This window comes from Nasonia vitripennis, chromosome 1 (assembly GCF_009193385.2).
Source record: "Nasonia vitripennis strain AsymCx chromosome 1, Nvit_psr_1.1, whole genome shotgun sequence".
Lineage (NCBI taxonomy): Eukaryota > Metazoa > Arthropoda > Insecta > Hymenoptera > Pteromalidae > Nasonia > Nasonia vitripennis.
Genome location: NC_045757.1, coordinates 1,989,233 through 2,009,505, shown reverse-complemented (window position 1 = coordinate 2,009,505; position 20,273 = coordinate 1,989,233). Strand labels below are relative to the sequence as shown.

The following is a 20,273-nucleotide window of genomic DNA, read 5'->3' as shown; positions in this document are numbered from 1 at the left end:
CTCTCTCTCTCTCTCTCTCCCCGCTAAAATGTATCGCGTGAAAAACGCTCTCTAGATAGAGCCGTAGAAACGGTATCCAAAGTTTGGAGGCCGGAAGGAGAGCGAGAGAGCTCTGCCCTTCTCCGGATCTGCGAATTAAAGTTTGAAATCCGGCGTGCCGGGAAATAATATGCGGATACGAGCAGCAGGGGTAGGCGGTCCGCAGGAAATGAGACGCGCGAGTCGAAATTAAATTAAACTTTCGTCCGAGAGAGAGAGAGAGAGAGAGAGAGAGAGAGAGAGAGAGAGAGAGAGAGGAGAGAGAGTGAGTGAGCTTGCGATTAATCTCGAGAGCCGGAGGAGCGTAGATTTCGGCAGAGCGTCGTACGACGGATAGTTATACGTGTGTGTGTAGAGTAGAAGGCGCTACCGGTGCAGGAGTGGATGTGGAAGACGATACTATGCTATCAATTTGAAATATCTAAGCGGCCCGGGCTCCGTCGACGCCAATGAGAAGAAGAGGCGATGGGATTTGAAAAGCTGCTGCTACAGCTTCGAAATTGTTTGGAGAATTGTTTTACGGAATTGTGAGAGAGATGATTATGAGCCGTTTTCAACGGATGAATAAATAGTTGAGCAGTTTGAAAATTCATAATTAGAATATTTGGATTCGTATGGAAATCGACGCTTAAGAGGGGTTTAACCACGATAGTGAAGCAGGAACTTTGAAAGTAATCTGACGTTATTTTAATCTATTACAAAACCTATACTTAACGTTCAATGCTCAAGTACATTATCACATTAGCCTGCGATTAATTAAATGCATGCCCGTCGCAGAAGTGTCACAATTATTCAGTGCGTAAAATTAACACACCTTAACTCCGGATGAATAAGATAATTCCAACCCTCTGCTCATTAATAAAAAATGCAAGCGGACTCCGTGTGGTGCATTGATTGCTTACAGAAAATTCATAAACGGTCTCGAGACGCTCGTCCATCAGACGAAGCATCAATCTCTTAGCGCTCATCTCTAATTTTATCACCCTGGAAGACAGTGCGGGGGGAGGGAAATGAAAAAAGGCCGCTGGAGGGCGCTTCCAGCCAGAATCAATCACTTGCGAGTATAGGCGAGGCATCAGCGAGGTTAATCGGCGGATTAAAGGATAACCGAGGATAATTACTCCTCGCGCGAGCAGCTATCCCAGCTCGCGGATGCAATCAATTCGCGCGTCCGCGCGAACCTCGTTGTGTATACGGCTAGGCCCCGAGTATACCAATCGCTCTCACGGTTACAATCGTACTCGGTAATTGTACTCGACCGCCTGGAAGTGCATTAAGTTTTGTGTACCTCTACTCTTCGTGTTAATTTTCAACGCAAGAAACGCGAGTCGTAAAAAGGAAATTTACCTCGAGTATTTTGAATAGGAATATTCGCTCCACTCACCATAACATCATTATCCTGCTCTCTCCGTTTCCTCCCAGCGGAGTCAGTTCTCCAGCCGAGAGCTTTTATCTGACGCTCTTACCGGCCCCCCATTTTTTGTATCGCCTAGTCTCCCCCTCCCTCCTAATTATTTCCTTTATCTCTCGCTCTTATTCCCAGCCGCTCGGGCCCTTTCATTTACCCGTTCCGCTTCTTATCGGCTTGCATTATCGTTTTTCTAATTCCGATTGTCCTCCATTTGCCCGGTCGTTTTCCCTTCGATTTAAATCACTACGGCGAGAGCGCAGCTCGCTTATTTTCCATGAGACCTAATCTTCGCTGCCACTACAGCCGAGTCGAAATGCATTCATGCGCCGCTTCTCAATGCATGCTGCGCAATCTCGAATTCATATATTCAATTTCGCGGTGCGCGCCGAGAGAGAGGGAGAGGCTGACTGAAGTCTGAAGAAGCCAATGAATTACAATCGCTGCGGGGTCTGCGGCACGCGCGCGCGGGAATTTTCGGAGGAAAATTTTTTTCCTAGATCATCTTGGATTTATGAATTTTCGATATCGCGAGAGATGGCGCGTGAAAGAAATCATTGCGGAGGAGTTAAATATTTGAAGAAAAATTTCCAGTGTGGGATTAAAAAGAGGTCGTCCCGATTGTACACTAGGAAAATCCACACAATTCAATCGTCCAGAGGAGGTGCGAGAGAAGGAGGCGAAAATGAAACGTTAAAATCACAAGAGCTCTGGCTGGAAGGTCGTCTTAAAAAGCCTTTCGCTGTGCGAAAAGGAAAGAGGACGGAGAAGGAGAGAGAGAGAGAGAGAGAGAGAGAGAGAGAGAGAGAATCCCAAGCTGCCGCCTCAGTGCATAGAAGCTTCTCTTTCTCCTCTCCGAAGTGGCTGCAATTAACGTAATCGCGGGGGCTTAGAGGACACCACGGGGAGGCAAATCGAGGTGAAAAACGAGAGGCGAGGGGACAGCTAATATTTCCATTATCCTCAAGAGGGTCGAAGAAGGTCTGGGATCTCGAAATCGCCGCTCGTTATCGGCCCGCCTTACGCCGGGTACGAGAGAGAGAGAGAGAGAGAGAGAGAGAGAGAGAGAGAGAGAGAGAGAGAGAGAGAGAGAGAGAGAGAGAGAGAGAGAACACGGGATCGGTGGTTGCCGGGAGATTACGTATAACCGCCATGGGCTCGCGAACATATGGCGCCGGAGGACCGATTTTATACGTCGCATTTTAAGTCGAGAGCACGTGACTAAGCAAGCCGCTTATGAAATCGAAACTTTACGAGAGCGATTTTATACGGCAGTACGCAAGAGGTCGGCTGTGAAAAATCCTTTAAGTCGACGTAGGTTTATTATTGCAGCAGAGAAAGACACCCTGCTGCTCGATTTAGCCTTATAACGCACTCTGCTGAGCGTATGCATAGTGGCGCAAATTTTGATCTTCATCCGTCTTTTGCCAAATATCAGATCAATATTTACAATTCAATATTTACGCACACATTTTCTCTGTGTTTACACGGGCTTAAGACCGTCGTGATACCTATTTTGTAGGTTCAAGGCCACATTAAAAATGTGTTGCTATATTTTATGTCCCTGTATAGCAACAGTAACCTTATATTATGTTAATTTAGTTTTACTTACCTGGATTTCTACTGGAATCTGTCTCAACGAGGTTCGATCAGACGTGTTCTACTTGCCAGTAAAGATTTGGCTAGAGCTATCTTTGAATTATCAATCAATTCCAAATTCTTACAAAACTCAATACGTTGAAAAATTGGCTCACCTTGATTGACATTGTCCTCAGCTCCAGGATTCTGTCGAACTTCTTCCTCTCGGACGTTGTTGTCGACACGTCGTCTCCTCCTTCGCTGTCTCTCCTCGCTTGGTCTCCTCTGTGGTTGGTTTCGCGGCTTCTTTTATTACTGAGCCACCCGCGTAGGGTTGACTCACGAACATTGAGTCAACGCGATATTTCGCAATTCCTTATTCCTCCAAGGCAATAGTTTCTGGCTAGTGCCTTGGTTTCCTCGGAGCGGTGCTGAATTACTCTCTTCTCCTTTTGTTGACAAGCCATTTTTACGTCTTAAAAACAAAAGTTAATAGAGCTGTCGAGGCGGTTGATGCTCGAATATCGGTTTGACGGCTTAAGCACTTATTTCATACCAAAAATAAAGGGCGGGGCAGCGTGGTTTCCATAGTAAACAGGTATAGGAGTGGGTAGAGTGACGGTGGGGGGTAATCAGAGAGTTAGTGCGAGCTCGAGCCAGATGGCGCCAGTGCGCATACCAGGGTTACAACTAATGAATTACTTTTTAAATTTGATGAATTCGAAAATTAATAATTGAATCTTTTAATCATCAATTATATGGCCAATACTTAATAATTAAATATTTTAATTTACAATCGTATGGCCAATTGATCAATTATAAATAATAATATAATAATCATAATGTTATTAACTACATGTAAAAGAAGAATATACGAATTTTTAATGCCGTAAGTATATTTAAGGAATTTAATATTGAATATGAATGCTTAAACGTAATAGTACATTACGATACGTGTGACTTAAAGTTTAACACGGCGCTTAGCGCCCTCGTTACGCTCGGGTGCTAACTGTGCCGTGTAAAAAAGAACTATTTAAGTCAAGAGAATCGTATAAAATTTTATATCGCAGATTGCTAAAGTCCGCAAGTCTCACCTATTCGTGACTAAAGCAGTCCTTTTTTGCACCGTGAGGTTAGCGCACGAGCGTAGCGAGTGTGATAAACACGGTGAGAAAAAGGACTACTTTAGTCACAGATAGGCGTGACTTAACAGCGGATTTTAGCCACACTGTGCTATAAAATATATTTATTAAAGCCAGCAGTATACGGCGATCGAGGTGTGCTACGCTAAGCGTGGCTGTCCGGCGGGACAGGACGTGCTAATGGCCGGCCGTATTGAAGGTCTGGGCCGGAGAAAACCCAGGGGCCCGCAATTAGAAAAGGGACCGGTCATAAAGTGCATTCCGAAAGAAAATCCGCTCGGAAAGTGCGGTGTATAGACGACGCACACAGCGCCGGGGTTTTTTGGTTGGGACTGTTCGGACAATAGGCAATAAAATCGCTCGATACAAACGTGCGGCAACGCACGACAACGGAATCAAAAGATTAAAGCGTCTTTTCAGAAACTTGCTCCCCAGAAAATGGCGATGCGTATAGCGGCTCAATAAGTGCGATTTGCGGTGTGCGAAAAAGACTCTTCTGAAACTTCGTACATAGATTTTACTCGACAATGTTTTGTAAGTGGTTTTGTTGAACGTGTCTAGCCTCAAATTACTAAGAATTTAAGGCGATATCGATATCAACAAGTGCGCAGCAGTACGTAAGTCCTTTCTTTGCATCTAAGAATTGAGGATATTCGACGTGACAATCGCGGCGTTTACGACACAATGCCTTTCCCCCTGATTCCATTAGCCGAGTCATTTTTTCTTCTGTCATAAGCGGATCGTTCGCCGTGATAAATGCCATCTCCTCCGTCGGATTTTTCGACCAATAAACTATTTTGATCAGTAATAGTGGAATTCTTATCTTCAAATTCTGAAATGAACACAGGTGAGGAATATCCTTTTTCACTTGAAAATCACCGAAAGGATATGTGTAAACCTCGACATCTGAGACAATTTCTTCAGCGAAGTTTCGAACAATTTCATTGACTAAGTCCCAGTTTCCTTTATTTACGCTATTCCATACAGGAAATGTATTTTCGTTATAATAAATGCTCATTTGTTCAGGGCCATAAAATAAGTCGTTTTTATTGATCAAGTGTCCTCTGTCGAGATAATTGCCACCTATAAATCAGATAGGTTGATGATTTTTCATATATTTTAATATTTTATTTACTAATGTCAGAATAAAAACTTACCAGAAAAGTATGGTTTCTCGGCATTACCCATTACATTTTTAAAACGTTTTATCTGAAGTTCTCTGTCGTAGCATTGAGTATAATTAATGTTATGGTCATTAAAATGACTGTTTTTGTATTCGTATGATTCAATAAATGTAGGCCTATAATTTATTGTAGAAACTATTTTCACGTGGCCGATGAAATGATGTTTGTGACTTGGCTTAAGAAGTCTATAAACTGGTAGAAAAAGTATCGCGTTTATTGGAAATCCTGCTGTATAAACTAGCCAATCTTTCTGATTATCTTGAAAAAACCTTACAGCAGGAACAGGTTTGGTCAAACACGTTATAGAAGTTATACTACTCCATGGGGCTGACACAAACCTTTCTAAATCTCTTTTATATGCTGCATAAGCCGTTGATGAAGTCGATTCTGTAATAAAACTTGTACTAGAACCCGTACGCAGATGTTGACCTGGATGTGCACACCCGAGATGCAGTCGAACGTCTGGTTGTTTTTTATCATCTGATGAAAAGTAAAGGCAAAGCTTATCTCGATCGATCATCGGATGACGGAATTCTGGCTTATGTTCGGAGTTATAGATATATAAAAGTGGTCCAGTCCCGGAAAAAATATTGAAGACATCATTAGCATCTCTTGCGTTGGGAGTAAATTCAATTGTACATGTAGACTCGCTGTACTCTAAAATGTATAAATACGTTTTAACTTAATCAATCAAAATAAGATAATAATATTTATTCTATTTTTATTATTGAAAGTAATATCCACTCACTTATCAAGAAGAAGAGTATACAAATTATGCAAGCTTTGTTGCGTACGATAATACTGTACCAGTACTTGAGACGCATGATATTATTTATAGAACCTTTAAAGAACTAAATAAATAAATTATTTTTAATCTGCAAGAAATTATCGTAGTGTAACTAACAGGTGTAAAAACCTCTACGGCTTATAATACAGAGTGACAATTTAACCACAACGATTTATAATAACCTGCACTAAAACTTAAGTTTACTTTTCGAGTGCTCGATTGCTACTACTTGTCTAATGTAACCCGTGCATTTTATCTTTTTGATTGAAGACTCTTATAAGCAGTGTAATAGCGCGAAATCTCTTGATAACCCAGAGTTTATCTGTCTCGTTCTTGATAATTTCAATCTTTATGAACATACTGCGCCCATTCTCACAACTACACGATCATATAAGCTATTGTACATCATAGTCATGTGCATCGCGTTTATTAATAAATTCAAAAGCAAACATTTTACTCGATCGCCCAATCATATCCAGCAAAGCGCGCACAGTCAAACGCACATAACAAACAGCTCGCGGCTGAAGAAAAAAAACCTATCGAGCGCTCGGAAATGGTAATCGGGCGAAATAATGGCAAAAAGTATAATGAAAAGCAATGGAGATTCGCGGAGCAGCGACAATATAATGACGAGGCGGTTATATAAAAGGTGGCGGCTATGGATGCAAAAAAAAAAAAAAAAGAGCGAAAGAGGGAGCGCGCGAACCGGGAAAAGGAATAAATAAAACGAAAACGCAAGCGGGCCGGACGTCGAAATGGAAATGGAGCACGGCGGACGCGACAAGTGTGCGCGCGGCGCTATTGAATTTTAAAATCCGTACCCTCTGTGTAACGGCTGCCGGTCCCAAAAATCCTATTAATATTCAAAATAACTTAAGCTCTTGCAAGGGCACAATGCAGCCGCGGATTATTTAAACGTTCAGCCGCTTCGTTAAGGATACAATTTAGGACTTTAGTTGTTGCTGCGTTATACGGCCTAATGCTCTGTGTCGAGTTCAGCGTTACCTTGATACTATCCAGACACTGTTTTTCCGTGTCAAACGAAATGATAATTTCGCGGCTATTCTAAGGCTCTCGTATTTCCAAAACAACTGCAATCCAAACAGCAGCTTGCCACAGCAGCAACATATATATTTGCTGCAATGTTATTTTTCTCTCAGTGCGTAAAATCGCTTCGAATTCTAATTACTGTATTTTTAGTGCTTAACCATTCTAATATCAATTGTGTGTTAAATAGATATCCGAGAACCAAGAGTTTTCTTCCGTCAGTATACTTCGTTTATCTAATATGGAAATAAAACGCAATGAATCTTGCAGTAAGCCCTGTAGAAAATTTGCCACCTGGCGAAATCACATTAAAATAGTAGCTGTACACGCCGTAAAAAAATCAACCGTCGTCGTCTCCGCCAAGCAAATCGCCGCAGATGTACATAAAACACAGCCAAAAGAAAAGAGACAAATGGATCTACGTTAGAAGGAGAACAGAGTATACCGTTTCTGCTCGTTCATCTCAATAAAGTGCGTCGAATTTCTCGCACACCAGGGGGTCACTTCGAGACGAAGAAACGAATCGCCGCTACTGTTATAAATCGACACACGGAATCTCTGGCTCTTTTTTTCAACTCCTTATTTAGTATAGTGTTCCGGAGCTGACCTTCACCTTAGATCAAATTCGCCTGCGCGAATAAAACCTTTTATTGAGGGTAGTCAAGTACACTTGATTAGATCGTTTGTCATCCTGATGAATAGGTTGACTACTTTTTCCTTCACGACCCCCCGTTGGCCGAATGTGTAATTAATCGTAGGGTTGCATAGACGTTCAAGCGTTACCTTTTTTTTTCTTTTAATAAGTAAACTGGGCTTTCATATTTATGGATTGTCAATCGGGGATAGACGCCGAAGAAAATTGGATAACTAATTCTTTTGATTCCAAGATGCGCTGTAGTGTATTGAATTTAAATAGATTAAAATTAGCGTCTGTAAACAGATACGCCAGTCAAAACTTAATATTCGAGATCTTTTATATTTTATCATCTTCATTAGTATGTGGCATGGCGCTCTTAAAGCGCATTCCGTAAAAAGATCAGTTCAATTAATCAAAATTGGCACACATCACTGGAGGAGCAAGCAAAACAGGTTAAAAGTTTACGTTCAACTCGACTCTACCTGCAGCATCTAATTTAATAAGAATTCCAACGTGGAGTATAGTATACTTTCATCATGAACTGCTTCCTGGAAAGTACAGCATGAATAATTTAATACTTTGACCCTACGAATCGATAAACAATGGTCACTGCACTCCGAGTGTCTATAAATAAAGCGCGCAACTAAATAGTAATCAATCCGCTATACAGAATCTCAAAATTCCAGTTCACATCGAAATAGTAGCCCAGAGCTCGATTCAACCACACTGAATATGATAATTTTTGTTCTCAGTGGGCCAGGCAGCTCCGTCGTCGCAGCCGTCGGACAATGTCGTTCAGCAGCAGTCGCAGCCTCCGCCGCCACCTCCGCCGAAACTCGTCCTCTCTAGCACGTGTCATCACGCTTACTCCGCGTGCAAGTAAGTTATACACAGAATGCTGCAAGCACACGAGGGGCTGTTTTCTTCTTACTATTGATGTAGACATGTTTTGGCATTGGTTGAAATGGGTTGATTTCTTTTAAGAATTAGCTGATGTGCTTCGATTTTACGACTCTAGTGACGAGGGGTATACGCGTAAGCAATCAGGCGTTTTTCTTAAGTGAGAGAATAAACGTAAATTCAATAAAGGCACATTTTTATAGAAAAGTATGGCATAATTAAATTGCAATCAAACCATTTTTCGCGTGCACAGGAACGATCCAGACTGTAAGGCACTGCTGCAGCCGGTGCTGAGCCACTGCGACCAGTCGAGTTGCGCGCGCAACGAGTGCATGGCCGGGCTCCAGCACTTCTACAAGCAGGCCTCGCATAAGCACTCCATGGAAATAGCCTTTTGTCTTTGCAAGTGAGTGTGCAAAAATTTTTACTGCGCTCATTAAATCTGAATTAAATTTATTGCCCGGTGATGCTCGGCTAATCGAGCGCTTTCAACGCAGAGCAGTACCTTGTCATATTTAACTTAAACTCTTATTTTCTTCGAACCAATAGTCTAACGGTAACTTTCGAATAATTATGCGGATTCATCAAAGTTCCTTCTGGCGCGCTAACCCTCCACGTTAATTCCAACCTGCGAACAAACAAATCGCTTATTCCTCCGTTAGACTAGCTGAAAAAAAAGAGAGAAGTAGTCGATCCCCCGCACATCCTCGATCCAGCTCTGCAAAACAGCAGCCGCAGCTAGCAATAGTCCTGGCAGGAGAGAAAGACAAAATAGGCGAAGGACGACAAGAATTCGGCAAGGAGCTCGTGCGGGACAAATCGTTCTCCCTCTTCCTCGCGCACGAATTCCCCGAGCCGCTTAACCGTCCACCCGCTCCACCTCCTTTTTTACGGCCTCGTAAATACGCCGTTGAGCTCGTACTCTTTTTTCCGCCTCCCTTACCCTCCAGTAGCAGTAGCAGCAGCCTCTCCCCCTCCTGAGTTTACGGGTTTTAAGGTTTCTCTTTAAAGCCCTAGTGCCAGAGGGTACTTATGTTTATTGTTCCGCGATGAGAGAGAGAGAGAGAGAGAGAGAGACTCGCTGCTGCCGATTAGCCCCGCGCGCGGGAGTTACTTTTCTTTTCTTCCTTTTGCGTCGAAGCTGCAGCGGAGTATTAAAAAATCTACGCGGAAAGGTGAGATTGAATTCGAAAGAGTTTGCGGATCTCGTCGGCAGGTTTGCCGTTCGCGGTGACCCGGAAAATTTTCCATTGGCTTAGCTCTTTTTTTTCGTACGTCGCGCGAGTGCCGGTAATATTCGAAGTGAAATCGCAATGTTTTCCCAGGAATTCTCTTCCCTCGTCGGAGAGCTGATTAAACCTGCTCTGCTTGTCTCTCTCTCGTTCTCATTATTAACGCAGGGGCGCTGAAGTCGCTGATAAAACTTCTTTTACCCGCTGGCTTCTCTCTTCGCGATGCACATGTATGTGTATATTTTTTTTGCGACGACAGGGTAGCAGGTTCCATGAATAATTTTCGCGGAGAAAGCGACGCGCTGCGCTGAATGTTTCCGAGAAAAGCGTCCGTTTACGTGTATGTATTTTTTTTTTGCAAAAGCGCTTTAAAACACGCAAATGTTCCATTAAGCATACGGAAGAAAGGGGAAAGTCGCGGAAGCAAAACTTTCCTACTTATACCTGCGAGACCTCGGGCGAAGAAATTTCATACAACGGCTCGTGTACAAGTTTCGAAGACACGAAACACTGAGCCAGCGCATACGCTATAGACGGACATTGTATCATCGAATAATCGAGAATTTTAATACGGCATTCTATCGCACACAAAAGAAATTCTCGACCTTAGAATCCAATATCGAAAACAAAGCCATCGTCTTCTCTGTAATTCCAGGAAATCCGAGGGCAAGCGAGAAGAGTGTATGCTGGCTCAGGAGAAGCTACACCCGGCTTGCGCGCAGCGCGTGCCCGCCGGCGCGGAGATGCCCACCTGCGACGCCTTGGCCGAGTCTTGCCGCGAGGAGGCCTCCTGCAGGTAACCTATATACAATAAATACGTATCGCGAAGCTGCCGCGGGATGGAATTCACGGGGGCGACATTTTTTCGAACAGAAGGAAGGAAGCGGGTCAGGAGAAATATGCGACGCGGAGGATGAAATTTTTCTCGCGAGCCGCATTGCCCGAGCGGCGGCGTTCCGCGCGCTCCGCTTCCGCTTTTAATTTTCCGCTCGATTTTTAAGTAGAACGCCAAGGATATTCTGTTTCGAGCTTCTTTAGCTTCTTCCGAGCAGGCCTTCAGATCCGAGATAATGGGATGAGTGTGCGGCGTCGGATCTGTTTTATTTTTATTAGAGGGAAGTGTTAGAACGGCTCGGGCTTTTGACATGCTAAAGTAGCGAAAGAAAAGAGGGAGTCGAGATGTGCTTGAGTGTACTGAAAGAGGAGCGATATTTATTTTATGGTCGTTTTAAGCGTCCCCGGCTTCTCGCGGCGCTGTTTATTCTACTTTTCACTCCTTCGCGCTGAAAAAAAGAGCATTCATTAGTAATGAAGGGAGCGACGGATCTTGAAAATTAATTTCTTAATTATCGCGCATCAGAGCACGTGAAGCTGTCACAATTGTTCTAGTTAGTCGGGTCAGATAAATTATTTATTCCTTCCTTTATTAATGAACGTTTAGGATTATCTCTTCGCAGAAAGGCGATTTTATCAGAAAACTGTATTAGATAAGAAACTTGAGTGAAAAATCGTTTCGATTTCAGGCCAAAACTCGAGCACTACGAGCAGAACTGCGCAGTGGACAGCGTGACGAAAAAATGCGCGGGTCCAGCGCAAGGTTGTCGCAATGCGATGCTAGGTATCCTGGGTACGGAGCTGCGCTCCAACTGTGCCTGCAAAGGAGCCGACCTAGCACCCCTATACGAGTGTCTCGGCTGGCAGAGGCTTCTGTGGGTCAACCCCTGCGTAGGTGAGTACACTCAGCATGATTAAATAAAATTAAAATTTTATCTTCTCCTTTCGAATCTAAATTCGATCGTCTAGCTACGCAGACGTAACGAACGCCGGCCATCTTTCTCTTCCGCCTTGCGTTTATCTGGCCGGCTCTTTCTTTAGTGCGGATACGCTCGTAAAGCGCGGTGGCGCGCCGCAAACGAACGTCGAAGTGCATCCAGTAAAGTTGCGTGCGAGTTTCACCTGCAGTCGACCTCCACCCCTCTTTTCTTATTTTTCGTCTCGTGGCTGCTGCCTCTTCTTTGTCTGCGTTTAGAGCGCGAGAAAGAGTATGGTGTGGTTGGATTGATGCAGTTTTAAGAGCCTTGGAGAAATGCGAGGAGTAGCGTTGAGAATGTCTGGCTAAAGGCGAGGTCTATGAATTTATTTGCTATTCAAGACTTTTTTTTCGCATGTTGAAGCAAACACTTTTAAAAATTGTACATCCACTATGTCATTGTACTGCATACCTTGAAGCCATTAGGGACTGAAAGCGTAAAGAATGTTCTAGGCAGTTTCCAGGTATAAGGCTATCTTAGCCATAATGCCATTAGGCATTTACGTTATAGGAAAAGGTCAGGTACAAGTATTTTCCAGGTATAAGGTGATTAAACGTTTACGTCATTAAGAATGTTCTCAGAATCTTAGCCATAAATTAAGCATTTACGACATAGGGGTAGCTTAGGTAGAAATAATATCAATAGGGCCATTAGAAGGGTCTATCGGGGTTATAAGGGATCAGCATGCCGTATTTAATTCTAAACTATTACTCAAATATATATTTCTATTATATTCGTATCCATTTCATTATTTACACAAATAACCTCAAAATGGAATATTACGCTTTTAAGTTGAAATGGCTTTTCAATTAAAAAGAAACCATCGAAATGATCGAAGCAATCAAGCACGAACGTTTAGCTTTGACACTCTACCCTCTTGAATCAGAACAAAACAAGCAGGAGAGTAAGAATAGCACACCCATCTCACGGCCACCTTTCAAGAAGCTCTTATACTCGAATTTCACTCGAAAATGCCGTTCGCTTCTTCCCTATACGAAGAAGACCCGTACTCTCCTGTCCCTCCCTTTCTATATAGCACACACACACATAGTAACTGCACGATTGCGCAAAAAAGGAAGCAGCAGCCACGCCTATATAGGTACGAATCCGCTTCAAAAGCTTTTCCGGGAAATTAGAAAAATTCTTTTCCAAATCCCTCCGACCTATAGGAGGAAGGAAGGCGCAGCAGCCTCGCGCGGCCAGCTTTTTTTCGCTGGAAAAGTTGAAACGAGTTCGCTGCACTACGGCCGGCCGGCTGCAGTTAAACTACGTCGAAAGCTCGCGAGTCCGGCCGAAGGAAACGAGCGAAAAAAGACCACAGAAAGAGATGGGCAGAGAAAGGGCAAAAAACAGAACAGAGTGCGATCGAGGTTTCACGTCGTTCAGGCTGGCGGAAAAGGAGAAAAGGCCCTTTTCATATCGATCGGCACAAGTCAATGCTCCTTACGATACGGCCGACGTAACATTCAATTAGCCCGCCGAGATAAGTCATAGTCATTTAGATAAAAAAAGAATCGCGAGAATGGAACTCCAGATGGCGCTGACGGCAGGAGGAGCAGCAGCAGCAGCGACATAACCTACAAAAGCGCGACGGCGATGTATCAAAGAGGCCTTTGTGAGAGCGCGCGACTCCTGTGGAAAAATGTGTAGTGCGAGGCGGCGACGCAGGAGGATTCTCTCCCCTTTTCTCACGGAATTTTCAGCGATCGAGGCCCGCTATCTCGTCAATTTCATCGCTGACCTGGATACGTCGTCGTCGCGCACAAAGCGCATTGCTCTCCCATTCAGTTCTATAGGCGGACGCGAAAAATAACAAGCGCATAGTAGTAGTGTAGCAGTCCGATGTCTCTAGTGCCGCGGCTCTCTTTCTCTTTTTTTCTCCCTCTCTGTGCGGGACTGTCACTCTAGCGGACGAGTCGTTACGCTACCGGCTTTGAATCGCACTCAACTCTTATACGGCGCTTTGATAGTCCTTTTAGTTACGTTTCTTTATAACCTTTACGATCCACCTGACTGAGAGTAACCGGGTCGTTACGTGCGCATGAATGAACAACGAACGTGAAATATGAAAATGATTTCTTCATTCCAGTCGAGGCACAAAAGGACTTCCACGCACGCCGCAACAAGCACCACGGTCACGGTCGCACAACAGCGAGCCAGTCGCCGTCGTCGAGCGGGCCCACGCAACCGACCTCGGCGACACCTCGAGCTTCCCTGGTAGCAGCGACGAGCCTTGGACTCGCGGAGCAGGACACCGTGGAGAACCAGGAGGAGCCGTCGACACCCGAGCAGGAGGAGAGTCAGCTGGAGAACAACGTCATACCAGATGCAACGGTCATACAGGACACGACGCTAGAGGTCGCCACTACGGGTAGTACCGAAGCACTGACGATGAGCTCCACGACTGAAAGCACGACGACTACGACGACCACCACGACGACCACGACGCCGGCACCTACGACGCCTAGCACGACGACCACCAGTACTTTGCCACCACGTAAGTTATACTATTCCATACAAAACATCACACTGGCGAAAATAGTCTCGAGAAGCAAATTTAAAATTCATATCTCAAAATAGGAAAACCAAAAAAATCACTCGCCCCGTCGACGCCGATCGACAAACACTCGAAACTGGCGTTGCCCTTTTTTTTTATTCGACTAGCTCTCACGGTCAGCGCATTTTTCCCCGCCTTATTTCTCCTTTGCCCGCGCGGCGCCTTAATTAGCGTTACGACTGGTGCTTTTTGCGCCGCTGTGGCGTAATTTAAAGTGCCCGCGGACAATAATTTTGCGGAGACGAATATAAACGCTGATATTGCCTTGGCCACTTGGCACTCGCGTGCCCGGGTGACTGTAAAAAAGTTTGCCCGCAACGACCGGTAGAAGTACTGCCCTTAATGACGCGTATTTTAATGCGAGGCCGGAATGCCGGCGCGGTATTGAAAGAAAGTTTTTTTAACTCTCGGTTTTTCGATTGAATTTTTCAAAACTGGCCGACTGCAATTGAATCTAGTATCGAATACAGCTGAGTTCAAAAGTAGCAAATTCGGAGAAAACCCTACTAACTGGATCGAATATTTTCGGGTAAATAAATCCGTTCGTATCGACCATTATCGTGAAAAAGGAATCACCACTCGAGCAAAGTTAAACGCTGTAGAATATAGAGGCGACGACAAGCGTTAAGCAATCGAGAATCGGAGATCCGCTCGCGGCAACACTTGCCGACTAGTCGATCGTCGCGCGCGCGCTCTGCATCCGACTCGAAAATTGCGTTCGTCCGCGTCGGCAAGTCTTTTTCCGTATACCTACTTCTTCTTCCTCCTCTTCTCACCCTTTTTCCTTCGCGCTTGTCAGTTTTCCCGCTGGCACGAGTTCAATCGGCGATTGTTCCGACTTTTGAGGCTCCGCCTGGCTTTTTTATTCCTCTTTTTCTACAGCCTCGAGCTGTTGCCGCCTACTACTACTATACTACTACTACTTCCATCGAAATCGCATGATAAAATATATTTCTACAAGTGCGACTCCTCCTTTTTCCCACTGGCTCGCTGCGGTGGTAAAAGAAAAACATCGGCATATCGAGGATTAAAAGTCGTAATTTAATCTGAACTTTGCAAATTAACTTTCCTCGAATCTCGTCAGTAATTACACAGCGGAAGCTTCTATTTTTTTTTTCAGCAAACCGGACACGCAAGAAATTTCTCCGGCGCGCCCAGCAAATGTTTTCGAACTTAATGAAAATTCGTAATTTATTTTGCCTCGAAATTACAAACGTCGCGCGGTTGTTTAATTTAAAATTCTCTCCCGGAACCCTAGTAGTAGCTTTGAAAAAACTGCCTTCTTCCGGCTCCTTTCACGCTTCAGAGGGTCGCGCTCTTGGAAAATGTAGGGGGAAAAAGTAGCACACGTCGATTCAAAGGAGCTGGAAAATAGGCGCCTTTGATCGGCGACGCCTGGCGAAGTGCCGATCGCTTCTGCTGTACACTTGTGTAATGTCGCGAGGGAGAAGAGGAAGAAAAGTTTGCGCCTCTTTGGCCTTTGAATCGCCTGCTGGGAATTCATTTGTCGCGCGTCGATTTTCAGACTCTCCCTCGGGCTAGCTGCTAGGCTACGGTGTCTCTTATTGTGAGATTTTGCATTTTTGTGCAGCTTCGAGCGATTTGTCGAGTGGCCGGCTGTTTTAAAACGCTCGTCGAACTCAATGGGAGATAATTTGATTGCCAAAGGAATGCAAACTTAAATTTTGCTAGATTTCGAGGCGAGGTTAAGATGCAAGGGATCTGCAAGGGATTATTAAATTTCGGCGACTATTGAACGTTTCCTTTGGAAAATTGAAATTTTGGAGGAAAGCTAATGAAGTTACGTCAACGCTGAGATACGCTAAGTGTTAAATCTACACTAGTCGAGTAAAAGCAGACTTTAATTAGTGCTCCAAACTCTAGTAACTAATTTTCCGGTGAACACACGGGCAAATATTTAATAAAAAAGGAAAGAAAAAGTGGATAAACACCATCAGTTTTTTAATGAAAAAATAAACGTTTACCGAGCGCGAAACGGCAACACGCGTCGCCACAGAGAAAAAGAAACAGACTCGCACATACGTACTCGTGAAAAAGTGCGAAAAAAGAAGACGCAAGCAGGCAGCTGACGAGCGTCAAAAAGAGCGCGCGAAAAAGACAAACTCGAAGGTAGCAGCAGCCGCCGAATAATACTACTGCTACTAGGGGGTGGGGGGGGGGGGGGAGGGGGTGAAGCGAAAATCGGAAAAGCCACTTTCGGGGAAGGGGTAGCTCGAACAAAGCGGCGCGCGTAGGCAAACGCGAGTAAGAAAGGGAGGCGCGAGCGGAAAAAGGGGAGAGCCGGAGACGACTATACGCAAAAGTCGAAAAGAGCGCGCGCTCGCGGGGTAATACAGTATTTTCCCGGAGCGTCAAGGCTGCAGCGCTACGAATACACGCGGGACTCTCTACTCTCTATTTGCTGTTGCAGGTTTCTGCGTGGTTCAAAGGCCCAGCCAGTCGCACCAGTACATCCGCGTTGGCAAAAGCAAGCGGGTGAGTGTATATATCGTAGTTGCGAGTGCGTGCTAGGCGCTGCTACCCCCTGCGGCGCTGCTGATCTCTTTTTACAAGTCTATGCGCTGCGTAGTTGGAGGATGCGAGAGACTCGCGCTGTGTTTCTAGTCGATTTTGACATCCACTCTACACTTCAAAGATACTTCTTTGAAACAAAAAATAATTGAATTAGTTTGCTCTTATCGACCGTCGATTATATTCGCAGTGTCCGACCGTCGGTAAAACAGACAGTACTCGCACTCTCCATTCATCCGCATAAAACTGCCTACGAATGTAACTAACGAATACAGTAAAAAAATACCTCTTTCAAACAGCTGTACCGCGAGGACGAGCCAGAATGCTCGGAGCTCTGCCAGTGCGGCGAGGACGAGGTGTTGCGCTGCAACACGATCTGCGTCGAGTCATCGCCCTGCAAGACGGACTTTGCCTTCTACCATCACGCAGCACCGGCTTACCAGGCTTATCGGGGTCGCTGCCTCTGCTACAGCGGTCGCTTCATATGCATGCGGCCCTCACCCGGTAAGCGTCAGCCAGACGACTACTCTCTCGAGAGCGAAAGCTCGCCGTCGTCACCCCTTCCACCGCCGCTAATTAGTATTTATTATTCCTGCCGGCTTTTGACGCACTCGCGTTTTCCCTCCCCATTTTTTTTCAACGTCGGATTCCGATGCTCGAGCGTTTTTTTTAATTCTTTGTCTGCGGGTTTCCGGCTTTGTTCGCGAGCGCGCGCCTGAACGGTCGAGGTGGTTGGGGATTAGTCGGCTGGCTGGTTTCTCTTTTTTCTTCTCTTTTTCGTGCCGCTATGCGGAATTATGGAATTAAAGAATCCGGAAAATTTTAAAGTTCCCCATCGGATTTCTGCTACTCGCTACTGCTCCGTAAATGATGCAAGAGCGACGATACGAATCAGTATTCGCACATACGAGTTTTATTTCGGATATTAAGTTTGAAAAATTGTTCGATCTCGCACGACTGTTTGTGTACAAATCCGGCGTAAGAGCGCTGCTCGCTTCCGGAAAAATCCGTCAGCACTCTGCAGCAATGTTATTTTCGGAAAGGATTATTCCGGGAAAGGCTGCAATCAAAAATTTTAATATTCCTTTTTCCATCGGCAAAAAAGGGCGCTCCCTTCCGCGAGAATTAACGCGTCGCTTTTAATCCGAGTGATTCTAACCGATTTTTTGTTCCCTGTGTGCGCGCGCGCGCGCGTTTTTTTTTTCCATTTCGCGCTTGGTCGGACGTTTATATGCTCGTGCGTTGTTTCACAGATGCGTACAACATACCGCACGGAATCTTCATGTTCCTCGGCTACAGCGAGACTGACGAGAACCTGCTGAAGAATCACAACAATCTTACGGTGGTCGACGCAGTTTCGTCTCTCGACAGCTTCATGCGAGAGGAGGTTAATAACCAGGCAAGTAATGCAAGCGATACGGTTTTAAAGCTCACTAACGAACGAGCGATTTCGCGAGATTCATTATTCATAAAATGTTTGCATATTTAAAATCTTTCAAGAAAATGAATTTTTTATCTTGATGCATTTCAAAGCGCCTAGAAGCTCCTTTTTATCAAAATTAAAAAGCCGGAGATCAAAAGTTGAGAAGTTGCCTGTGAGTTCCTTTTTGAATAATATGTCTACGCGAAGTAACTTAATTATGTCACGAAAATAAACTTTCCAAGACACTCGAGCGTTGAAAATAGTTGTATACACTCCATATCGCGATAAAACGCGAAGCATATCTAGAATATTGAATTTGAGTAGCTTCGAAACGTAAATAAACACGGTCGATCAAAAGTTCGAGTCTCTCGACCCAGTTGCTCGATAACGCGATTCCGCAAATGCACACAACGGATTCGATAACTAAATTATATGTTCTCTCGTTCGCAGACGATATGCACGCTCTTTCTGTACAACGTAACGAAGGAGAACGTGATAGCCGTGGCTCGGCTAATGACGGACAGCACGTCGGCCAGTCCCACCAGTAGCGGCAACGCCACGTCGGCGCAAACTTTGCAGCATCTATTGCGCATCAAGGTGAGTTTGTAAAATGTTCACCGTTCTCCGTTTATGAAACTTTAATTCACTCATCTCGAACGTTGTCTCGACATCGTGCTTATCATTGAATCAATACTCTGTACAAGTCACTCGGCTAATTGAACTGTACCACTTATTGGAATTAGATTCAAGAGTCGAAGAAGCAAATAAAGCCTCTCTCACGCTCGTCCGCGGCGAAACAATAAAATCCGCGATCGAGCGGTCGGAGGTCCGAGCGCAAAATATTTCAATACGTACCGTTCGCGGTTTTTTTTCCTCTCTCCGCGCGTCACTTCGTTCGCCAATGGAAATCCCGCAGTTTTTACGTGTCATAGACTCGCGTAATTGGCACGCGAGCGAGGGAAGGTGTACAATGGTCCAGTGAAAACGAGACTAATGCTGTGAGGGCATTATTCGGTTTGCTTGTAAATGCGTGATTGGGGGATGCATTCGATTGGAAAATTGATTACTGTATATGTGTGCTTTCGATCGTGGGAGATAAAAGCTTTGGTGGATGTTTGGCATTTACGAGGTATTATATTTGCGCGAACCGAGCGTTTTTATTATTTTAAAAAGCTATCCGCGACTATTTACGTTTCTTTTTTTAATTAAATAAATCGAACTGATGTGTAATTACAAAAAAAAAAACAGAATAGTTTTTTACGGATATAAGCATACCGATATCCGTGTAAATAAAATGAAATAAAAAAGTCCTTTGCCGAATGTCGACCCTTCCTCCGAAAAAAGGACGAAGAAATTCCTCCCAGACAAGCGTCCGCAAAAGCACCTCGTCGACAAAAATTACAGCCACTCCGGCGCGTCCCTTCGACGTCGCAAAACAAATGGTCGCGACAGGAGAGCCAAGCTTCCATAAGTGGCCTCGCAGTAGCTCGCTGAAACTACAGAGACGTCGAGAAAGGGCTCGCCGTCGGTATAAGTCCGGTTGATTGGCCTCTCTCTCGCTCTCCTTCGATAGATCGAGAAAGAGAAGGGTGAGTCGTCCCGAGAGCCGCAATAGATGAAATGAACTCCTCCTAATCCCCCAGGCTGGTCGGCACAGCTCTCTCTCCTCTTGTTTCTCCTACCGGCCGGTTGCTCGTCATTTAGCTCCGACGTTCTCCTATATACGTGGACGGTGTAGAGAGTGGCGAGAGAGAGAGAGAGAGAGAGAGAGAGAGAGAGAGAGAGAGAGAGAGAGAGAGAGAGAACACGTATTAAACTGGAGGAAACACGTAGAGATACATGAGGAGATGTTGGAGGGAGGAGGGAACGATACTGCTTGCCAAAGCTCTCGAGAGATGCGCCGAGGGGATGGGAGAGAGTAAAACGTCGATTTTGAAGTTATTACGCGCGTTCGGGCGGTGTGTATGTGTCTGTCGGGGGATGTGAGTGGATGTCT

The 20,273-nt window shown here is 44.9% G+C and overlaps 2 protein-coding genes across 5 annotated transcripts in view; one reads left to right on the top strand and one right to left on the bottom strand.

The window, feature by feature from the left end:
* Positions 1–20,273, top strand: part of LOC100122716 — a 162,539-nt gene that overhangs the window by 124,940 nt on the left and 17,326 nt on the right. For all 3 annotated transcript variants that reach the window (XM_016981315.2, XM_016981314.2, XM_032595784.1), the window contains 9 exons: positions 8,575–8,701; positions 8,976–9,128; positions 10,610–10,750; positions 11,478–11,683; positions 13,855–14,262; positions 16,754–16,818; positions 17,154–17,358; positions 18,108–18,253; positions 18,728–18,874. In XM_016981315.2, the coding sequence (XP_016836804.1) occupies positions 8,575–8,701; positions 8,976–9,128; positions 10,610–10,750; positions 11,478–11,683; positions 13,855–14,262; positions 16,754–16,818; positions 17,154–17,358; positions 18,108–18,253; positions 18,728–18,874 (1,598 nt within the window). The remainder of the gene's footprint in view (positions 1–8,574; positions 8,702–8,975; positions 9,129–10,609; positions 10,751–11,477; positions 11,684–13,854; positions 14,263–16,753; positions 16,819–17,153; positions 17,359–18,107; positions 18,254–18,727; positions 18,875–20,273) is intronic.
* LOC100679371 lies at positions 3,885–6,369 on the bottom strand. Of its 2 annotated transcripts, none has more exons than XM_031922079.1 (4): positions 6,268–6,369; positions 6,100–6,202; positions 5,325–6,008; positions 3,885–5,250 (listed from the first exon to the last, which is right to left on the bottom strand). In XM_031922079.1, exons 2-4 carry the CDS (start codon positions 6,173–6,175, stop codon positions 4,739–4,741), a joined length of 1,272 nt encoding a protein of 423 aa, XP_031777939.1. In that variant the 5' UTR covers positions 6,176–6,202; positions 6,268–6,369; the 3' UTR covers positions 3,885–4,738. The 2 variants fall into 2 exon arrangements, with proteins under 2 accessions (XP_031777939.1, XP_031777940.1); XM_031922080.2 differs by having other exon boundaries at positions 6,321–6,368.

Bases quoted from the DNA above. Each gene is read 5' to 3' on its own strand.
- LOC100679371 (XM_031922079.1), bottom strand. From the start codon at position 6,175: ATGCGTCTCAAGTACTGGTACAGTATTATCGTACGCAACAAAGCTTGC. The intron at 6,009-6,099 runs GTGAGTGGATAT...TATACATTTTAG, and splicing joins TATACTCTTCTTCTTGATAA to AGTACAGCGAGTCTACATGT. The intron at 5,251-5,324 runs GTAAGTTTTTAT...TCTGATTTATAG, and splicing joins CGAGAAACCATACTTTTCTG to GTGGCAATTATCTCGACAGA.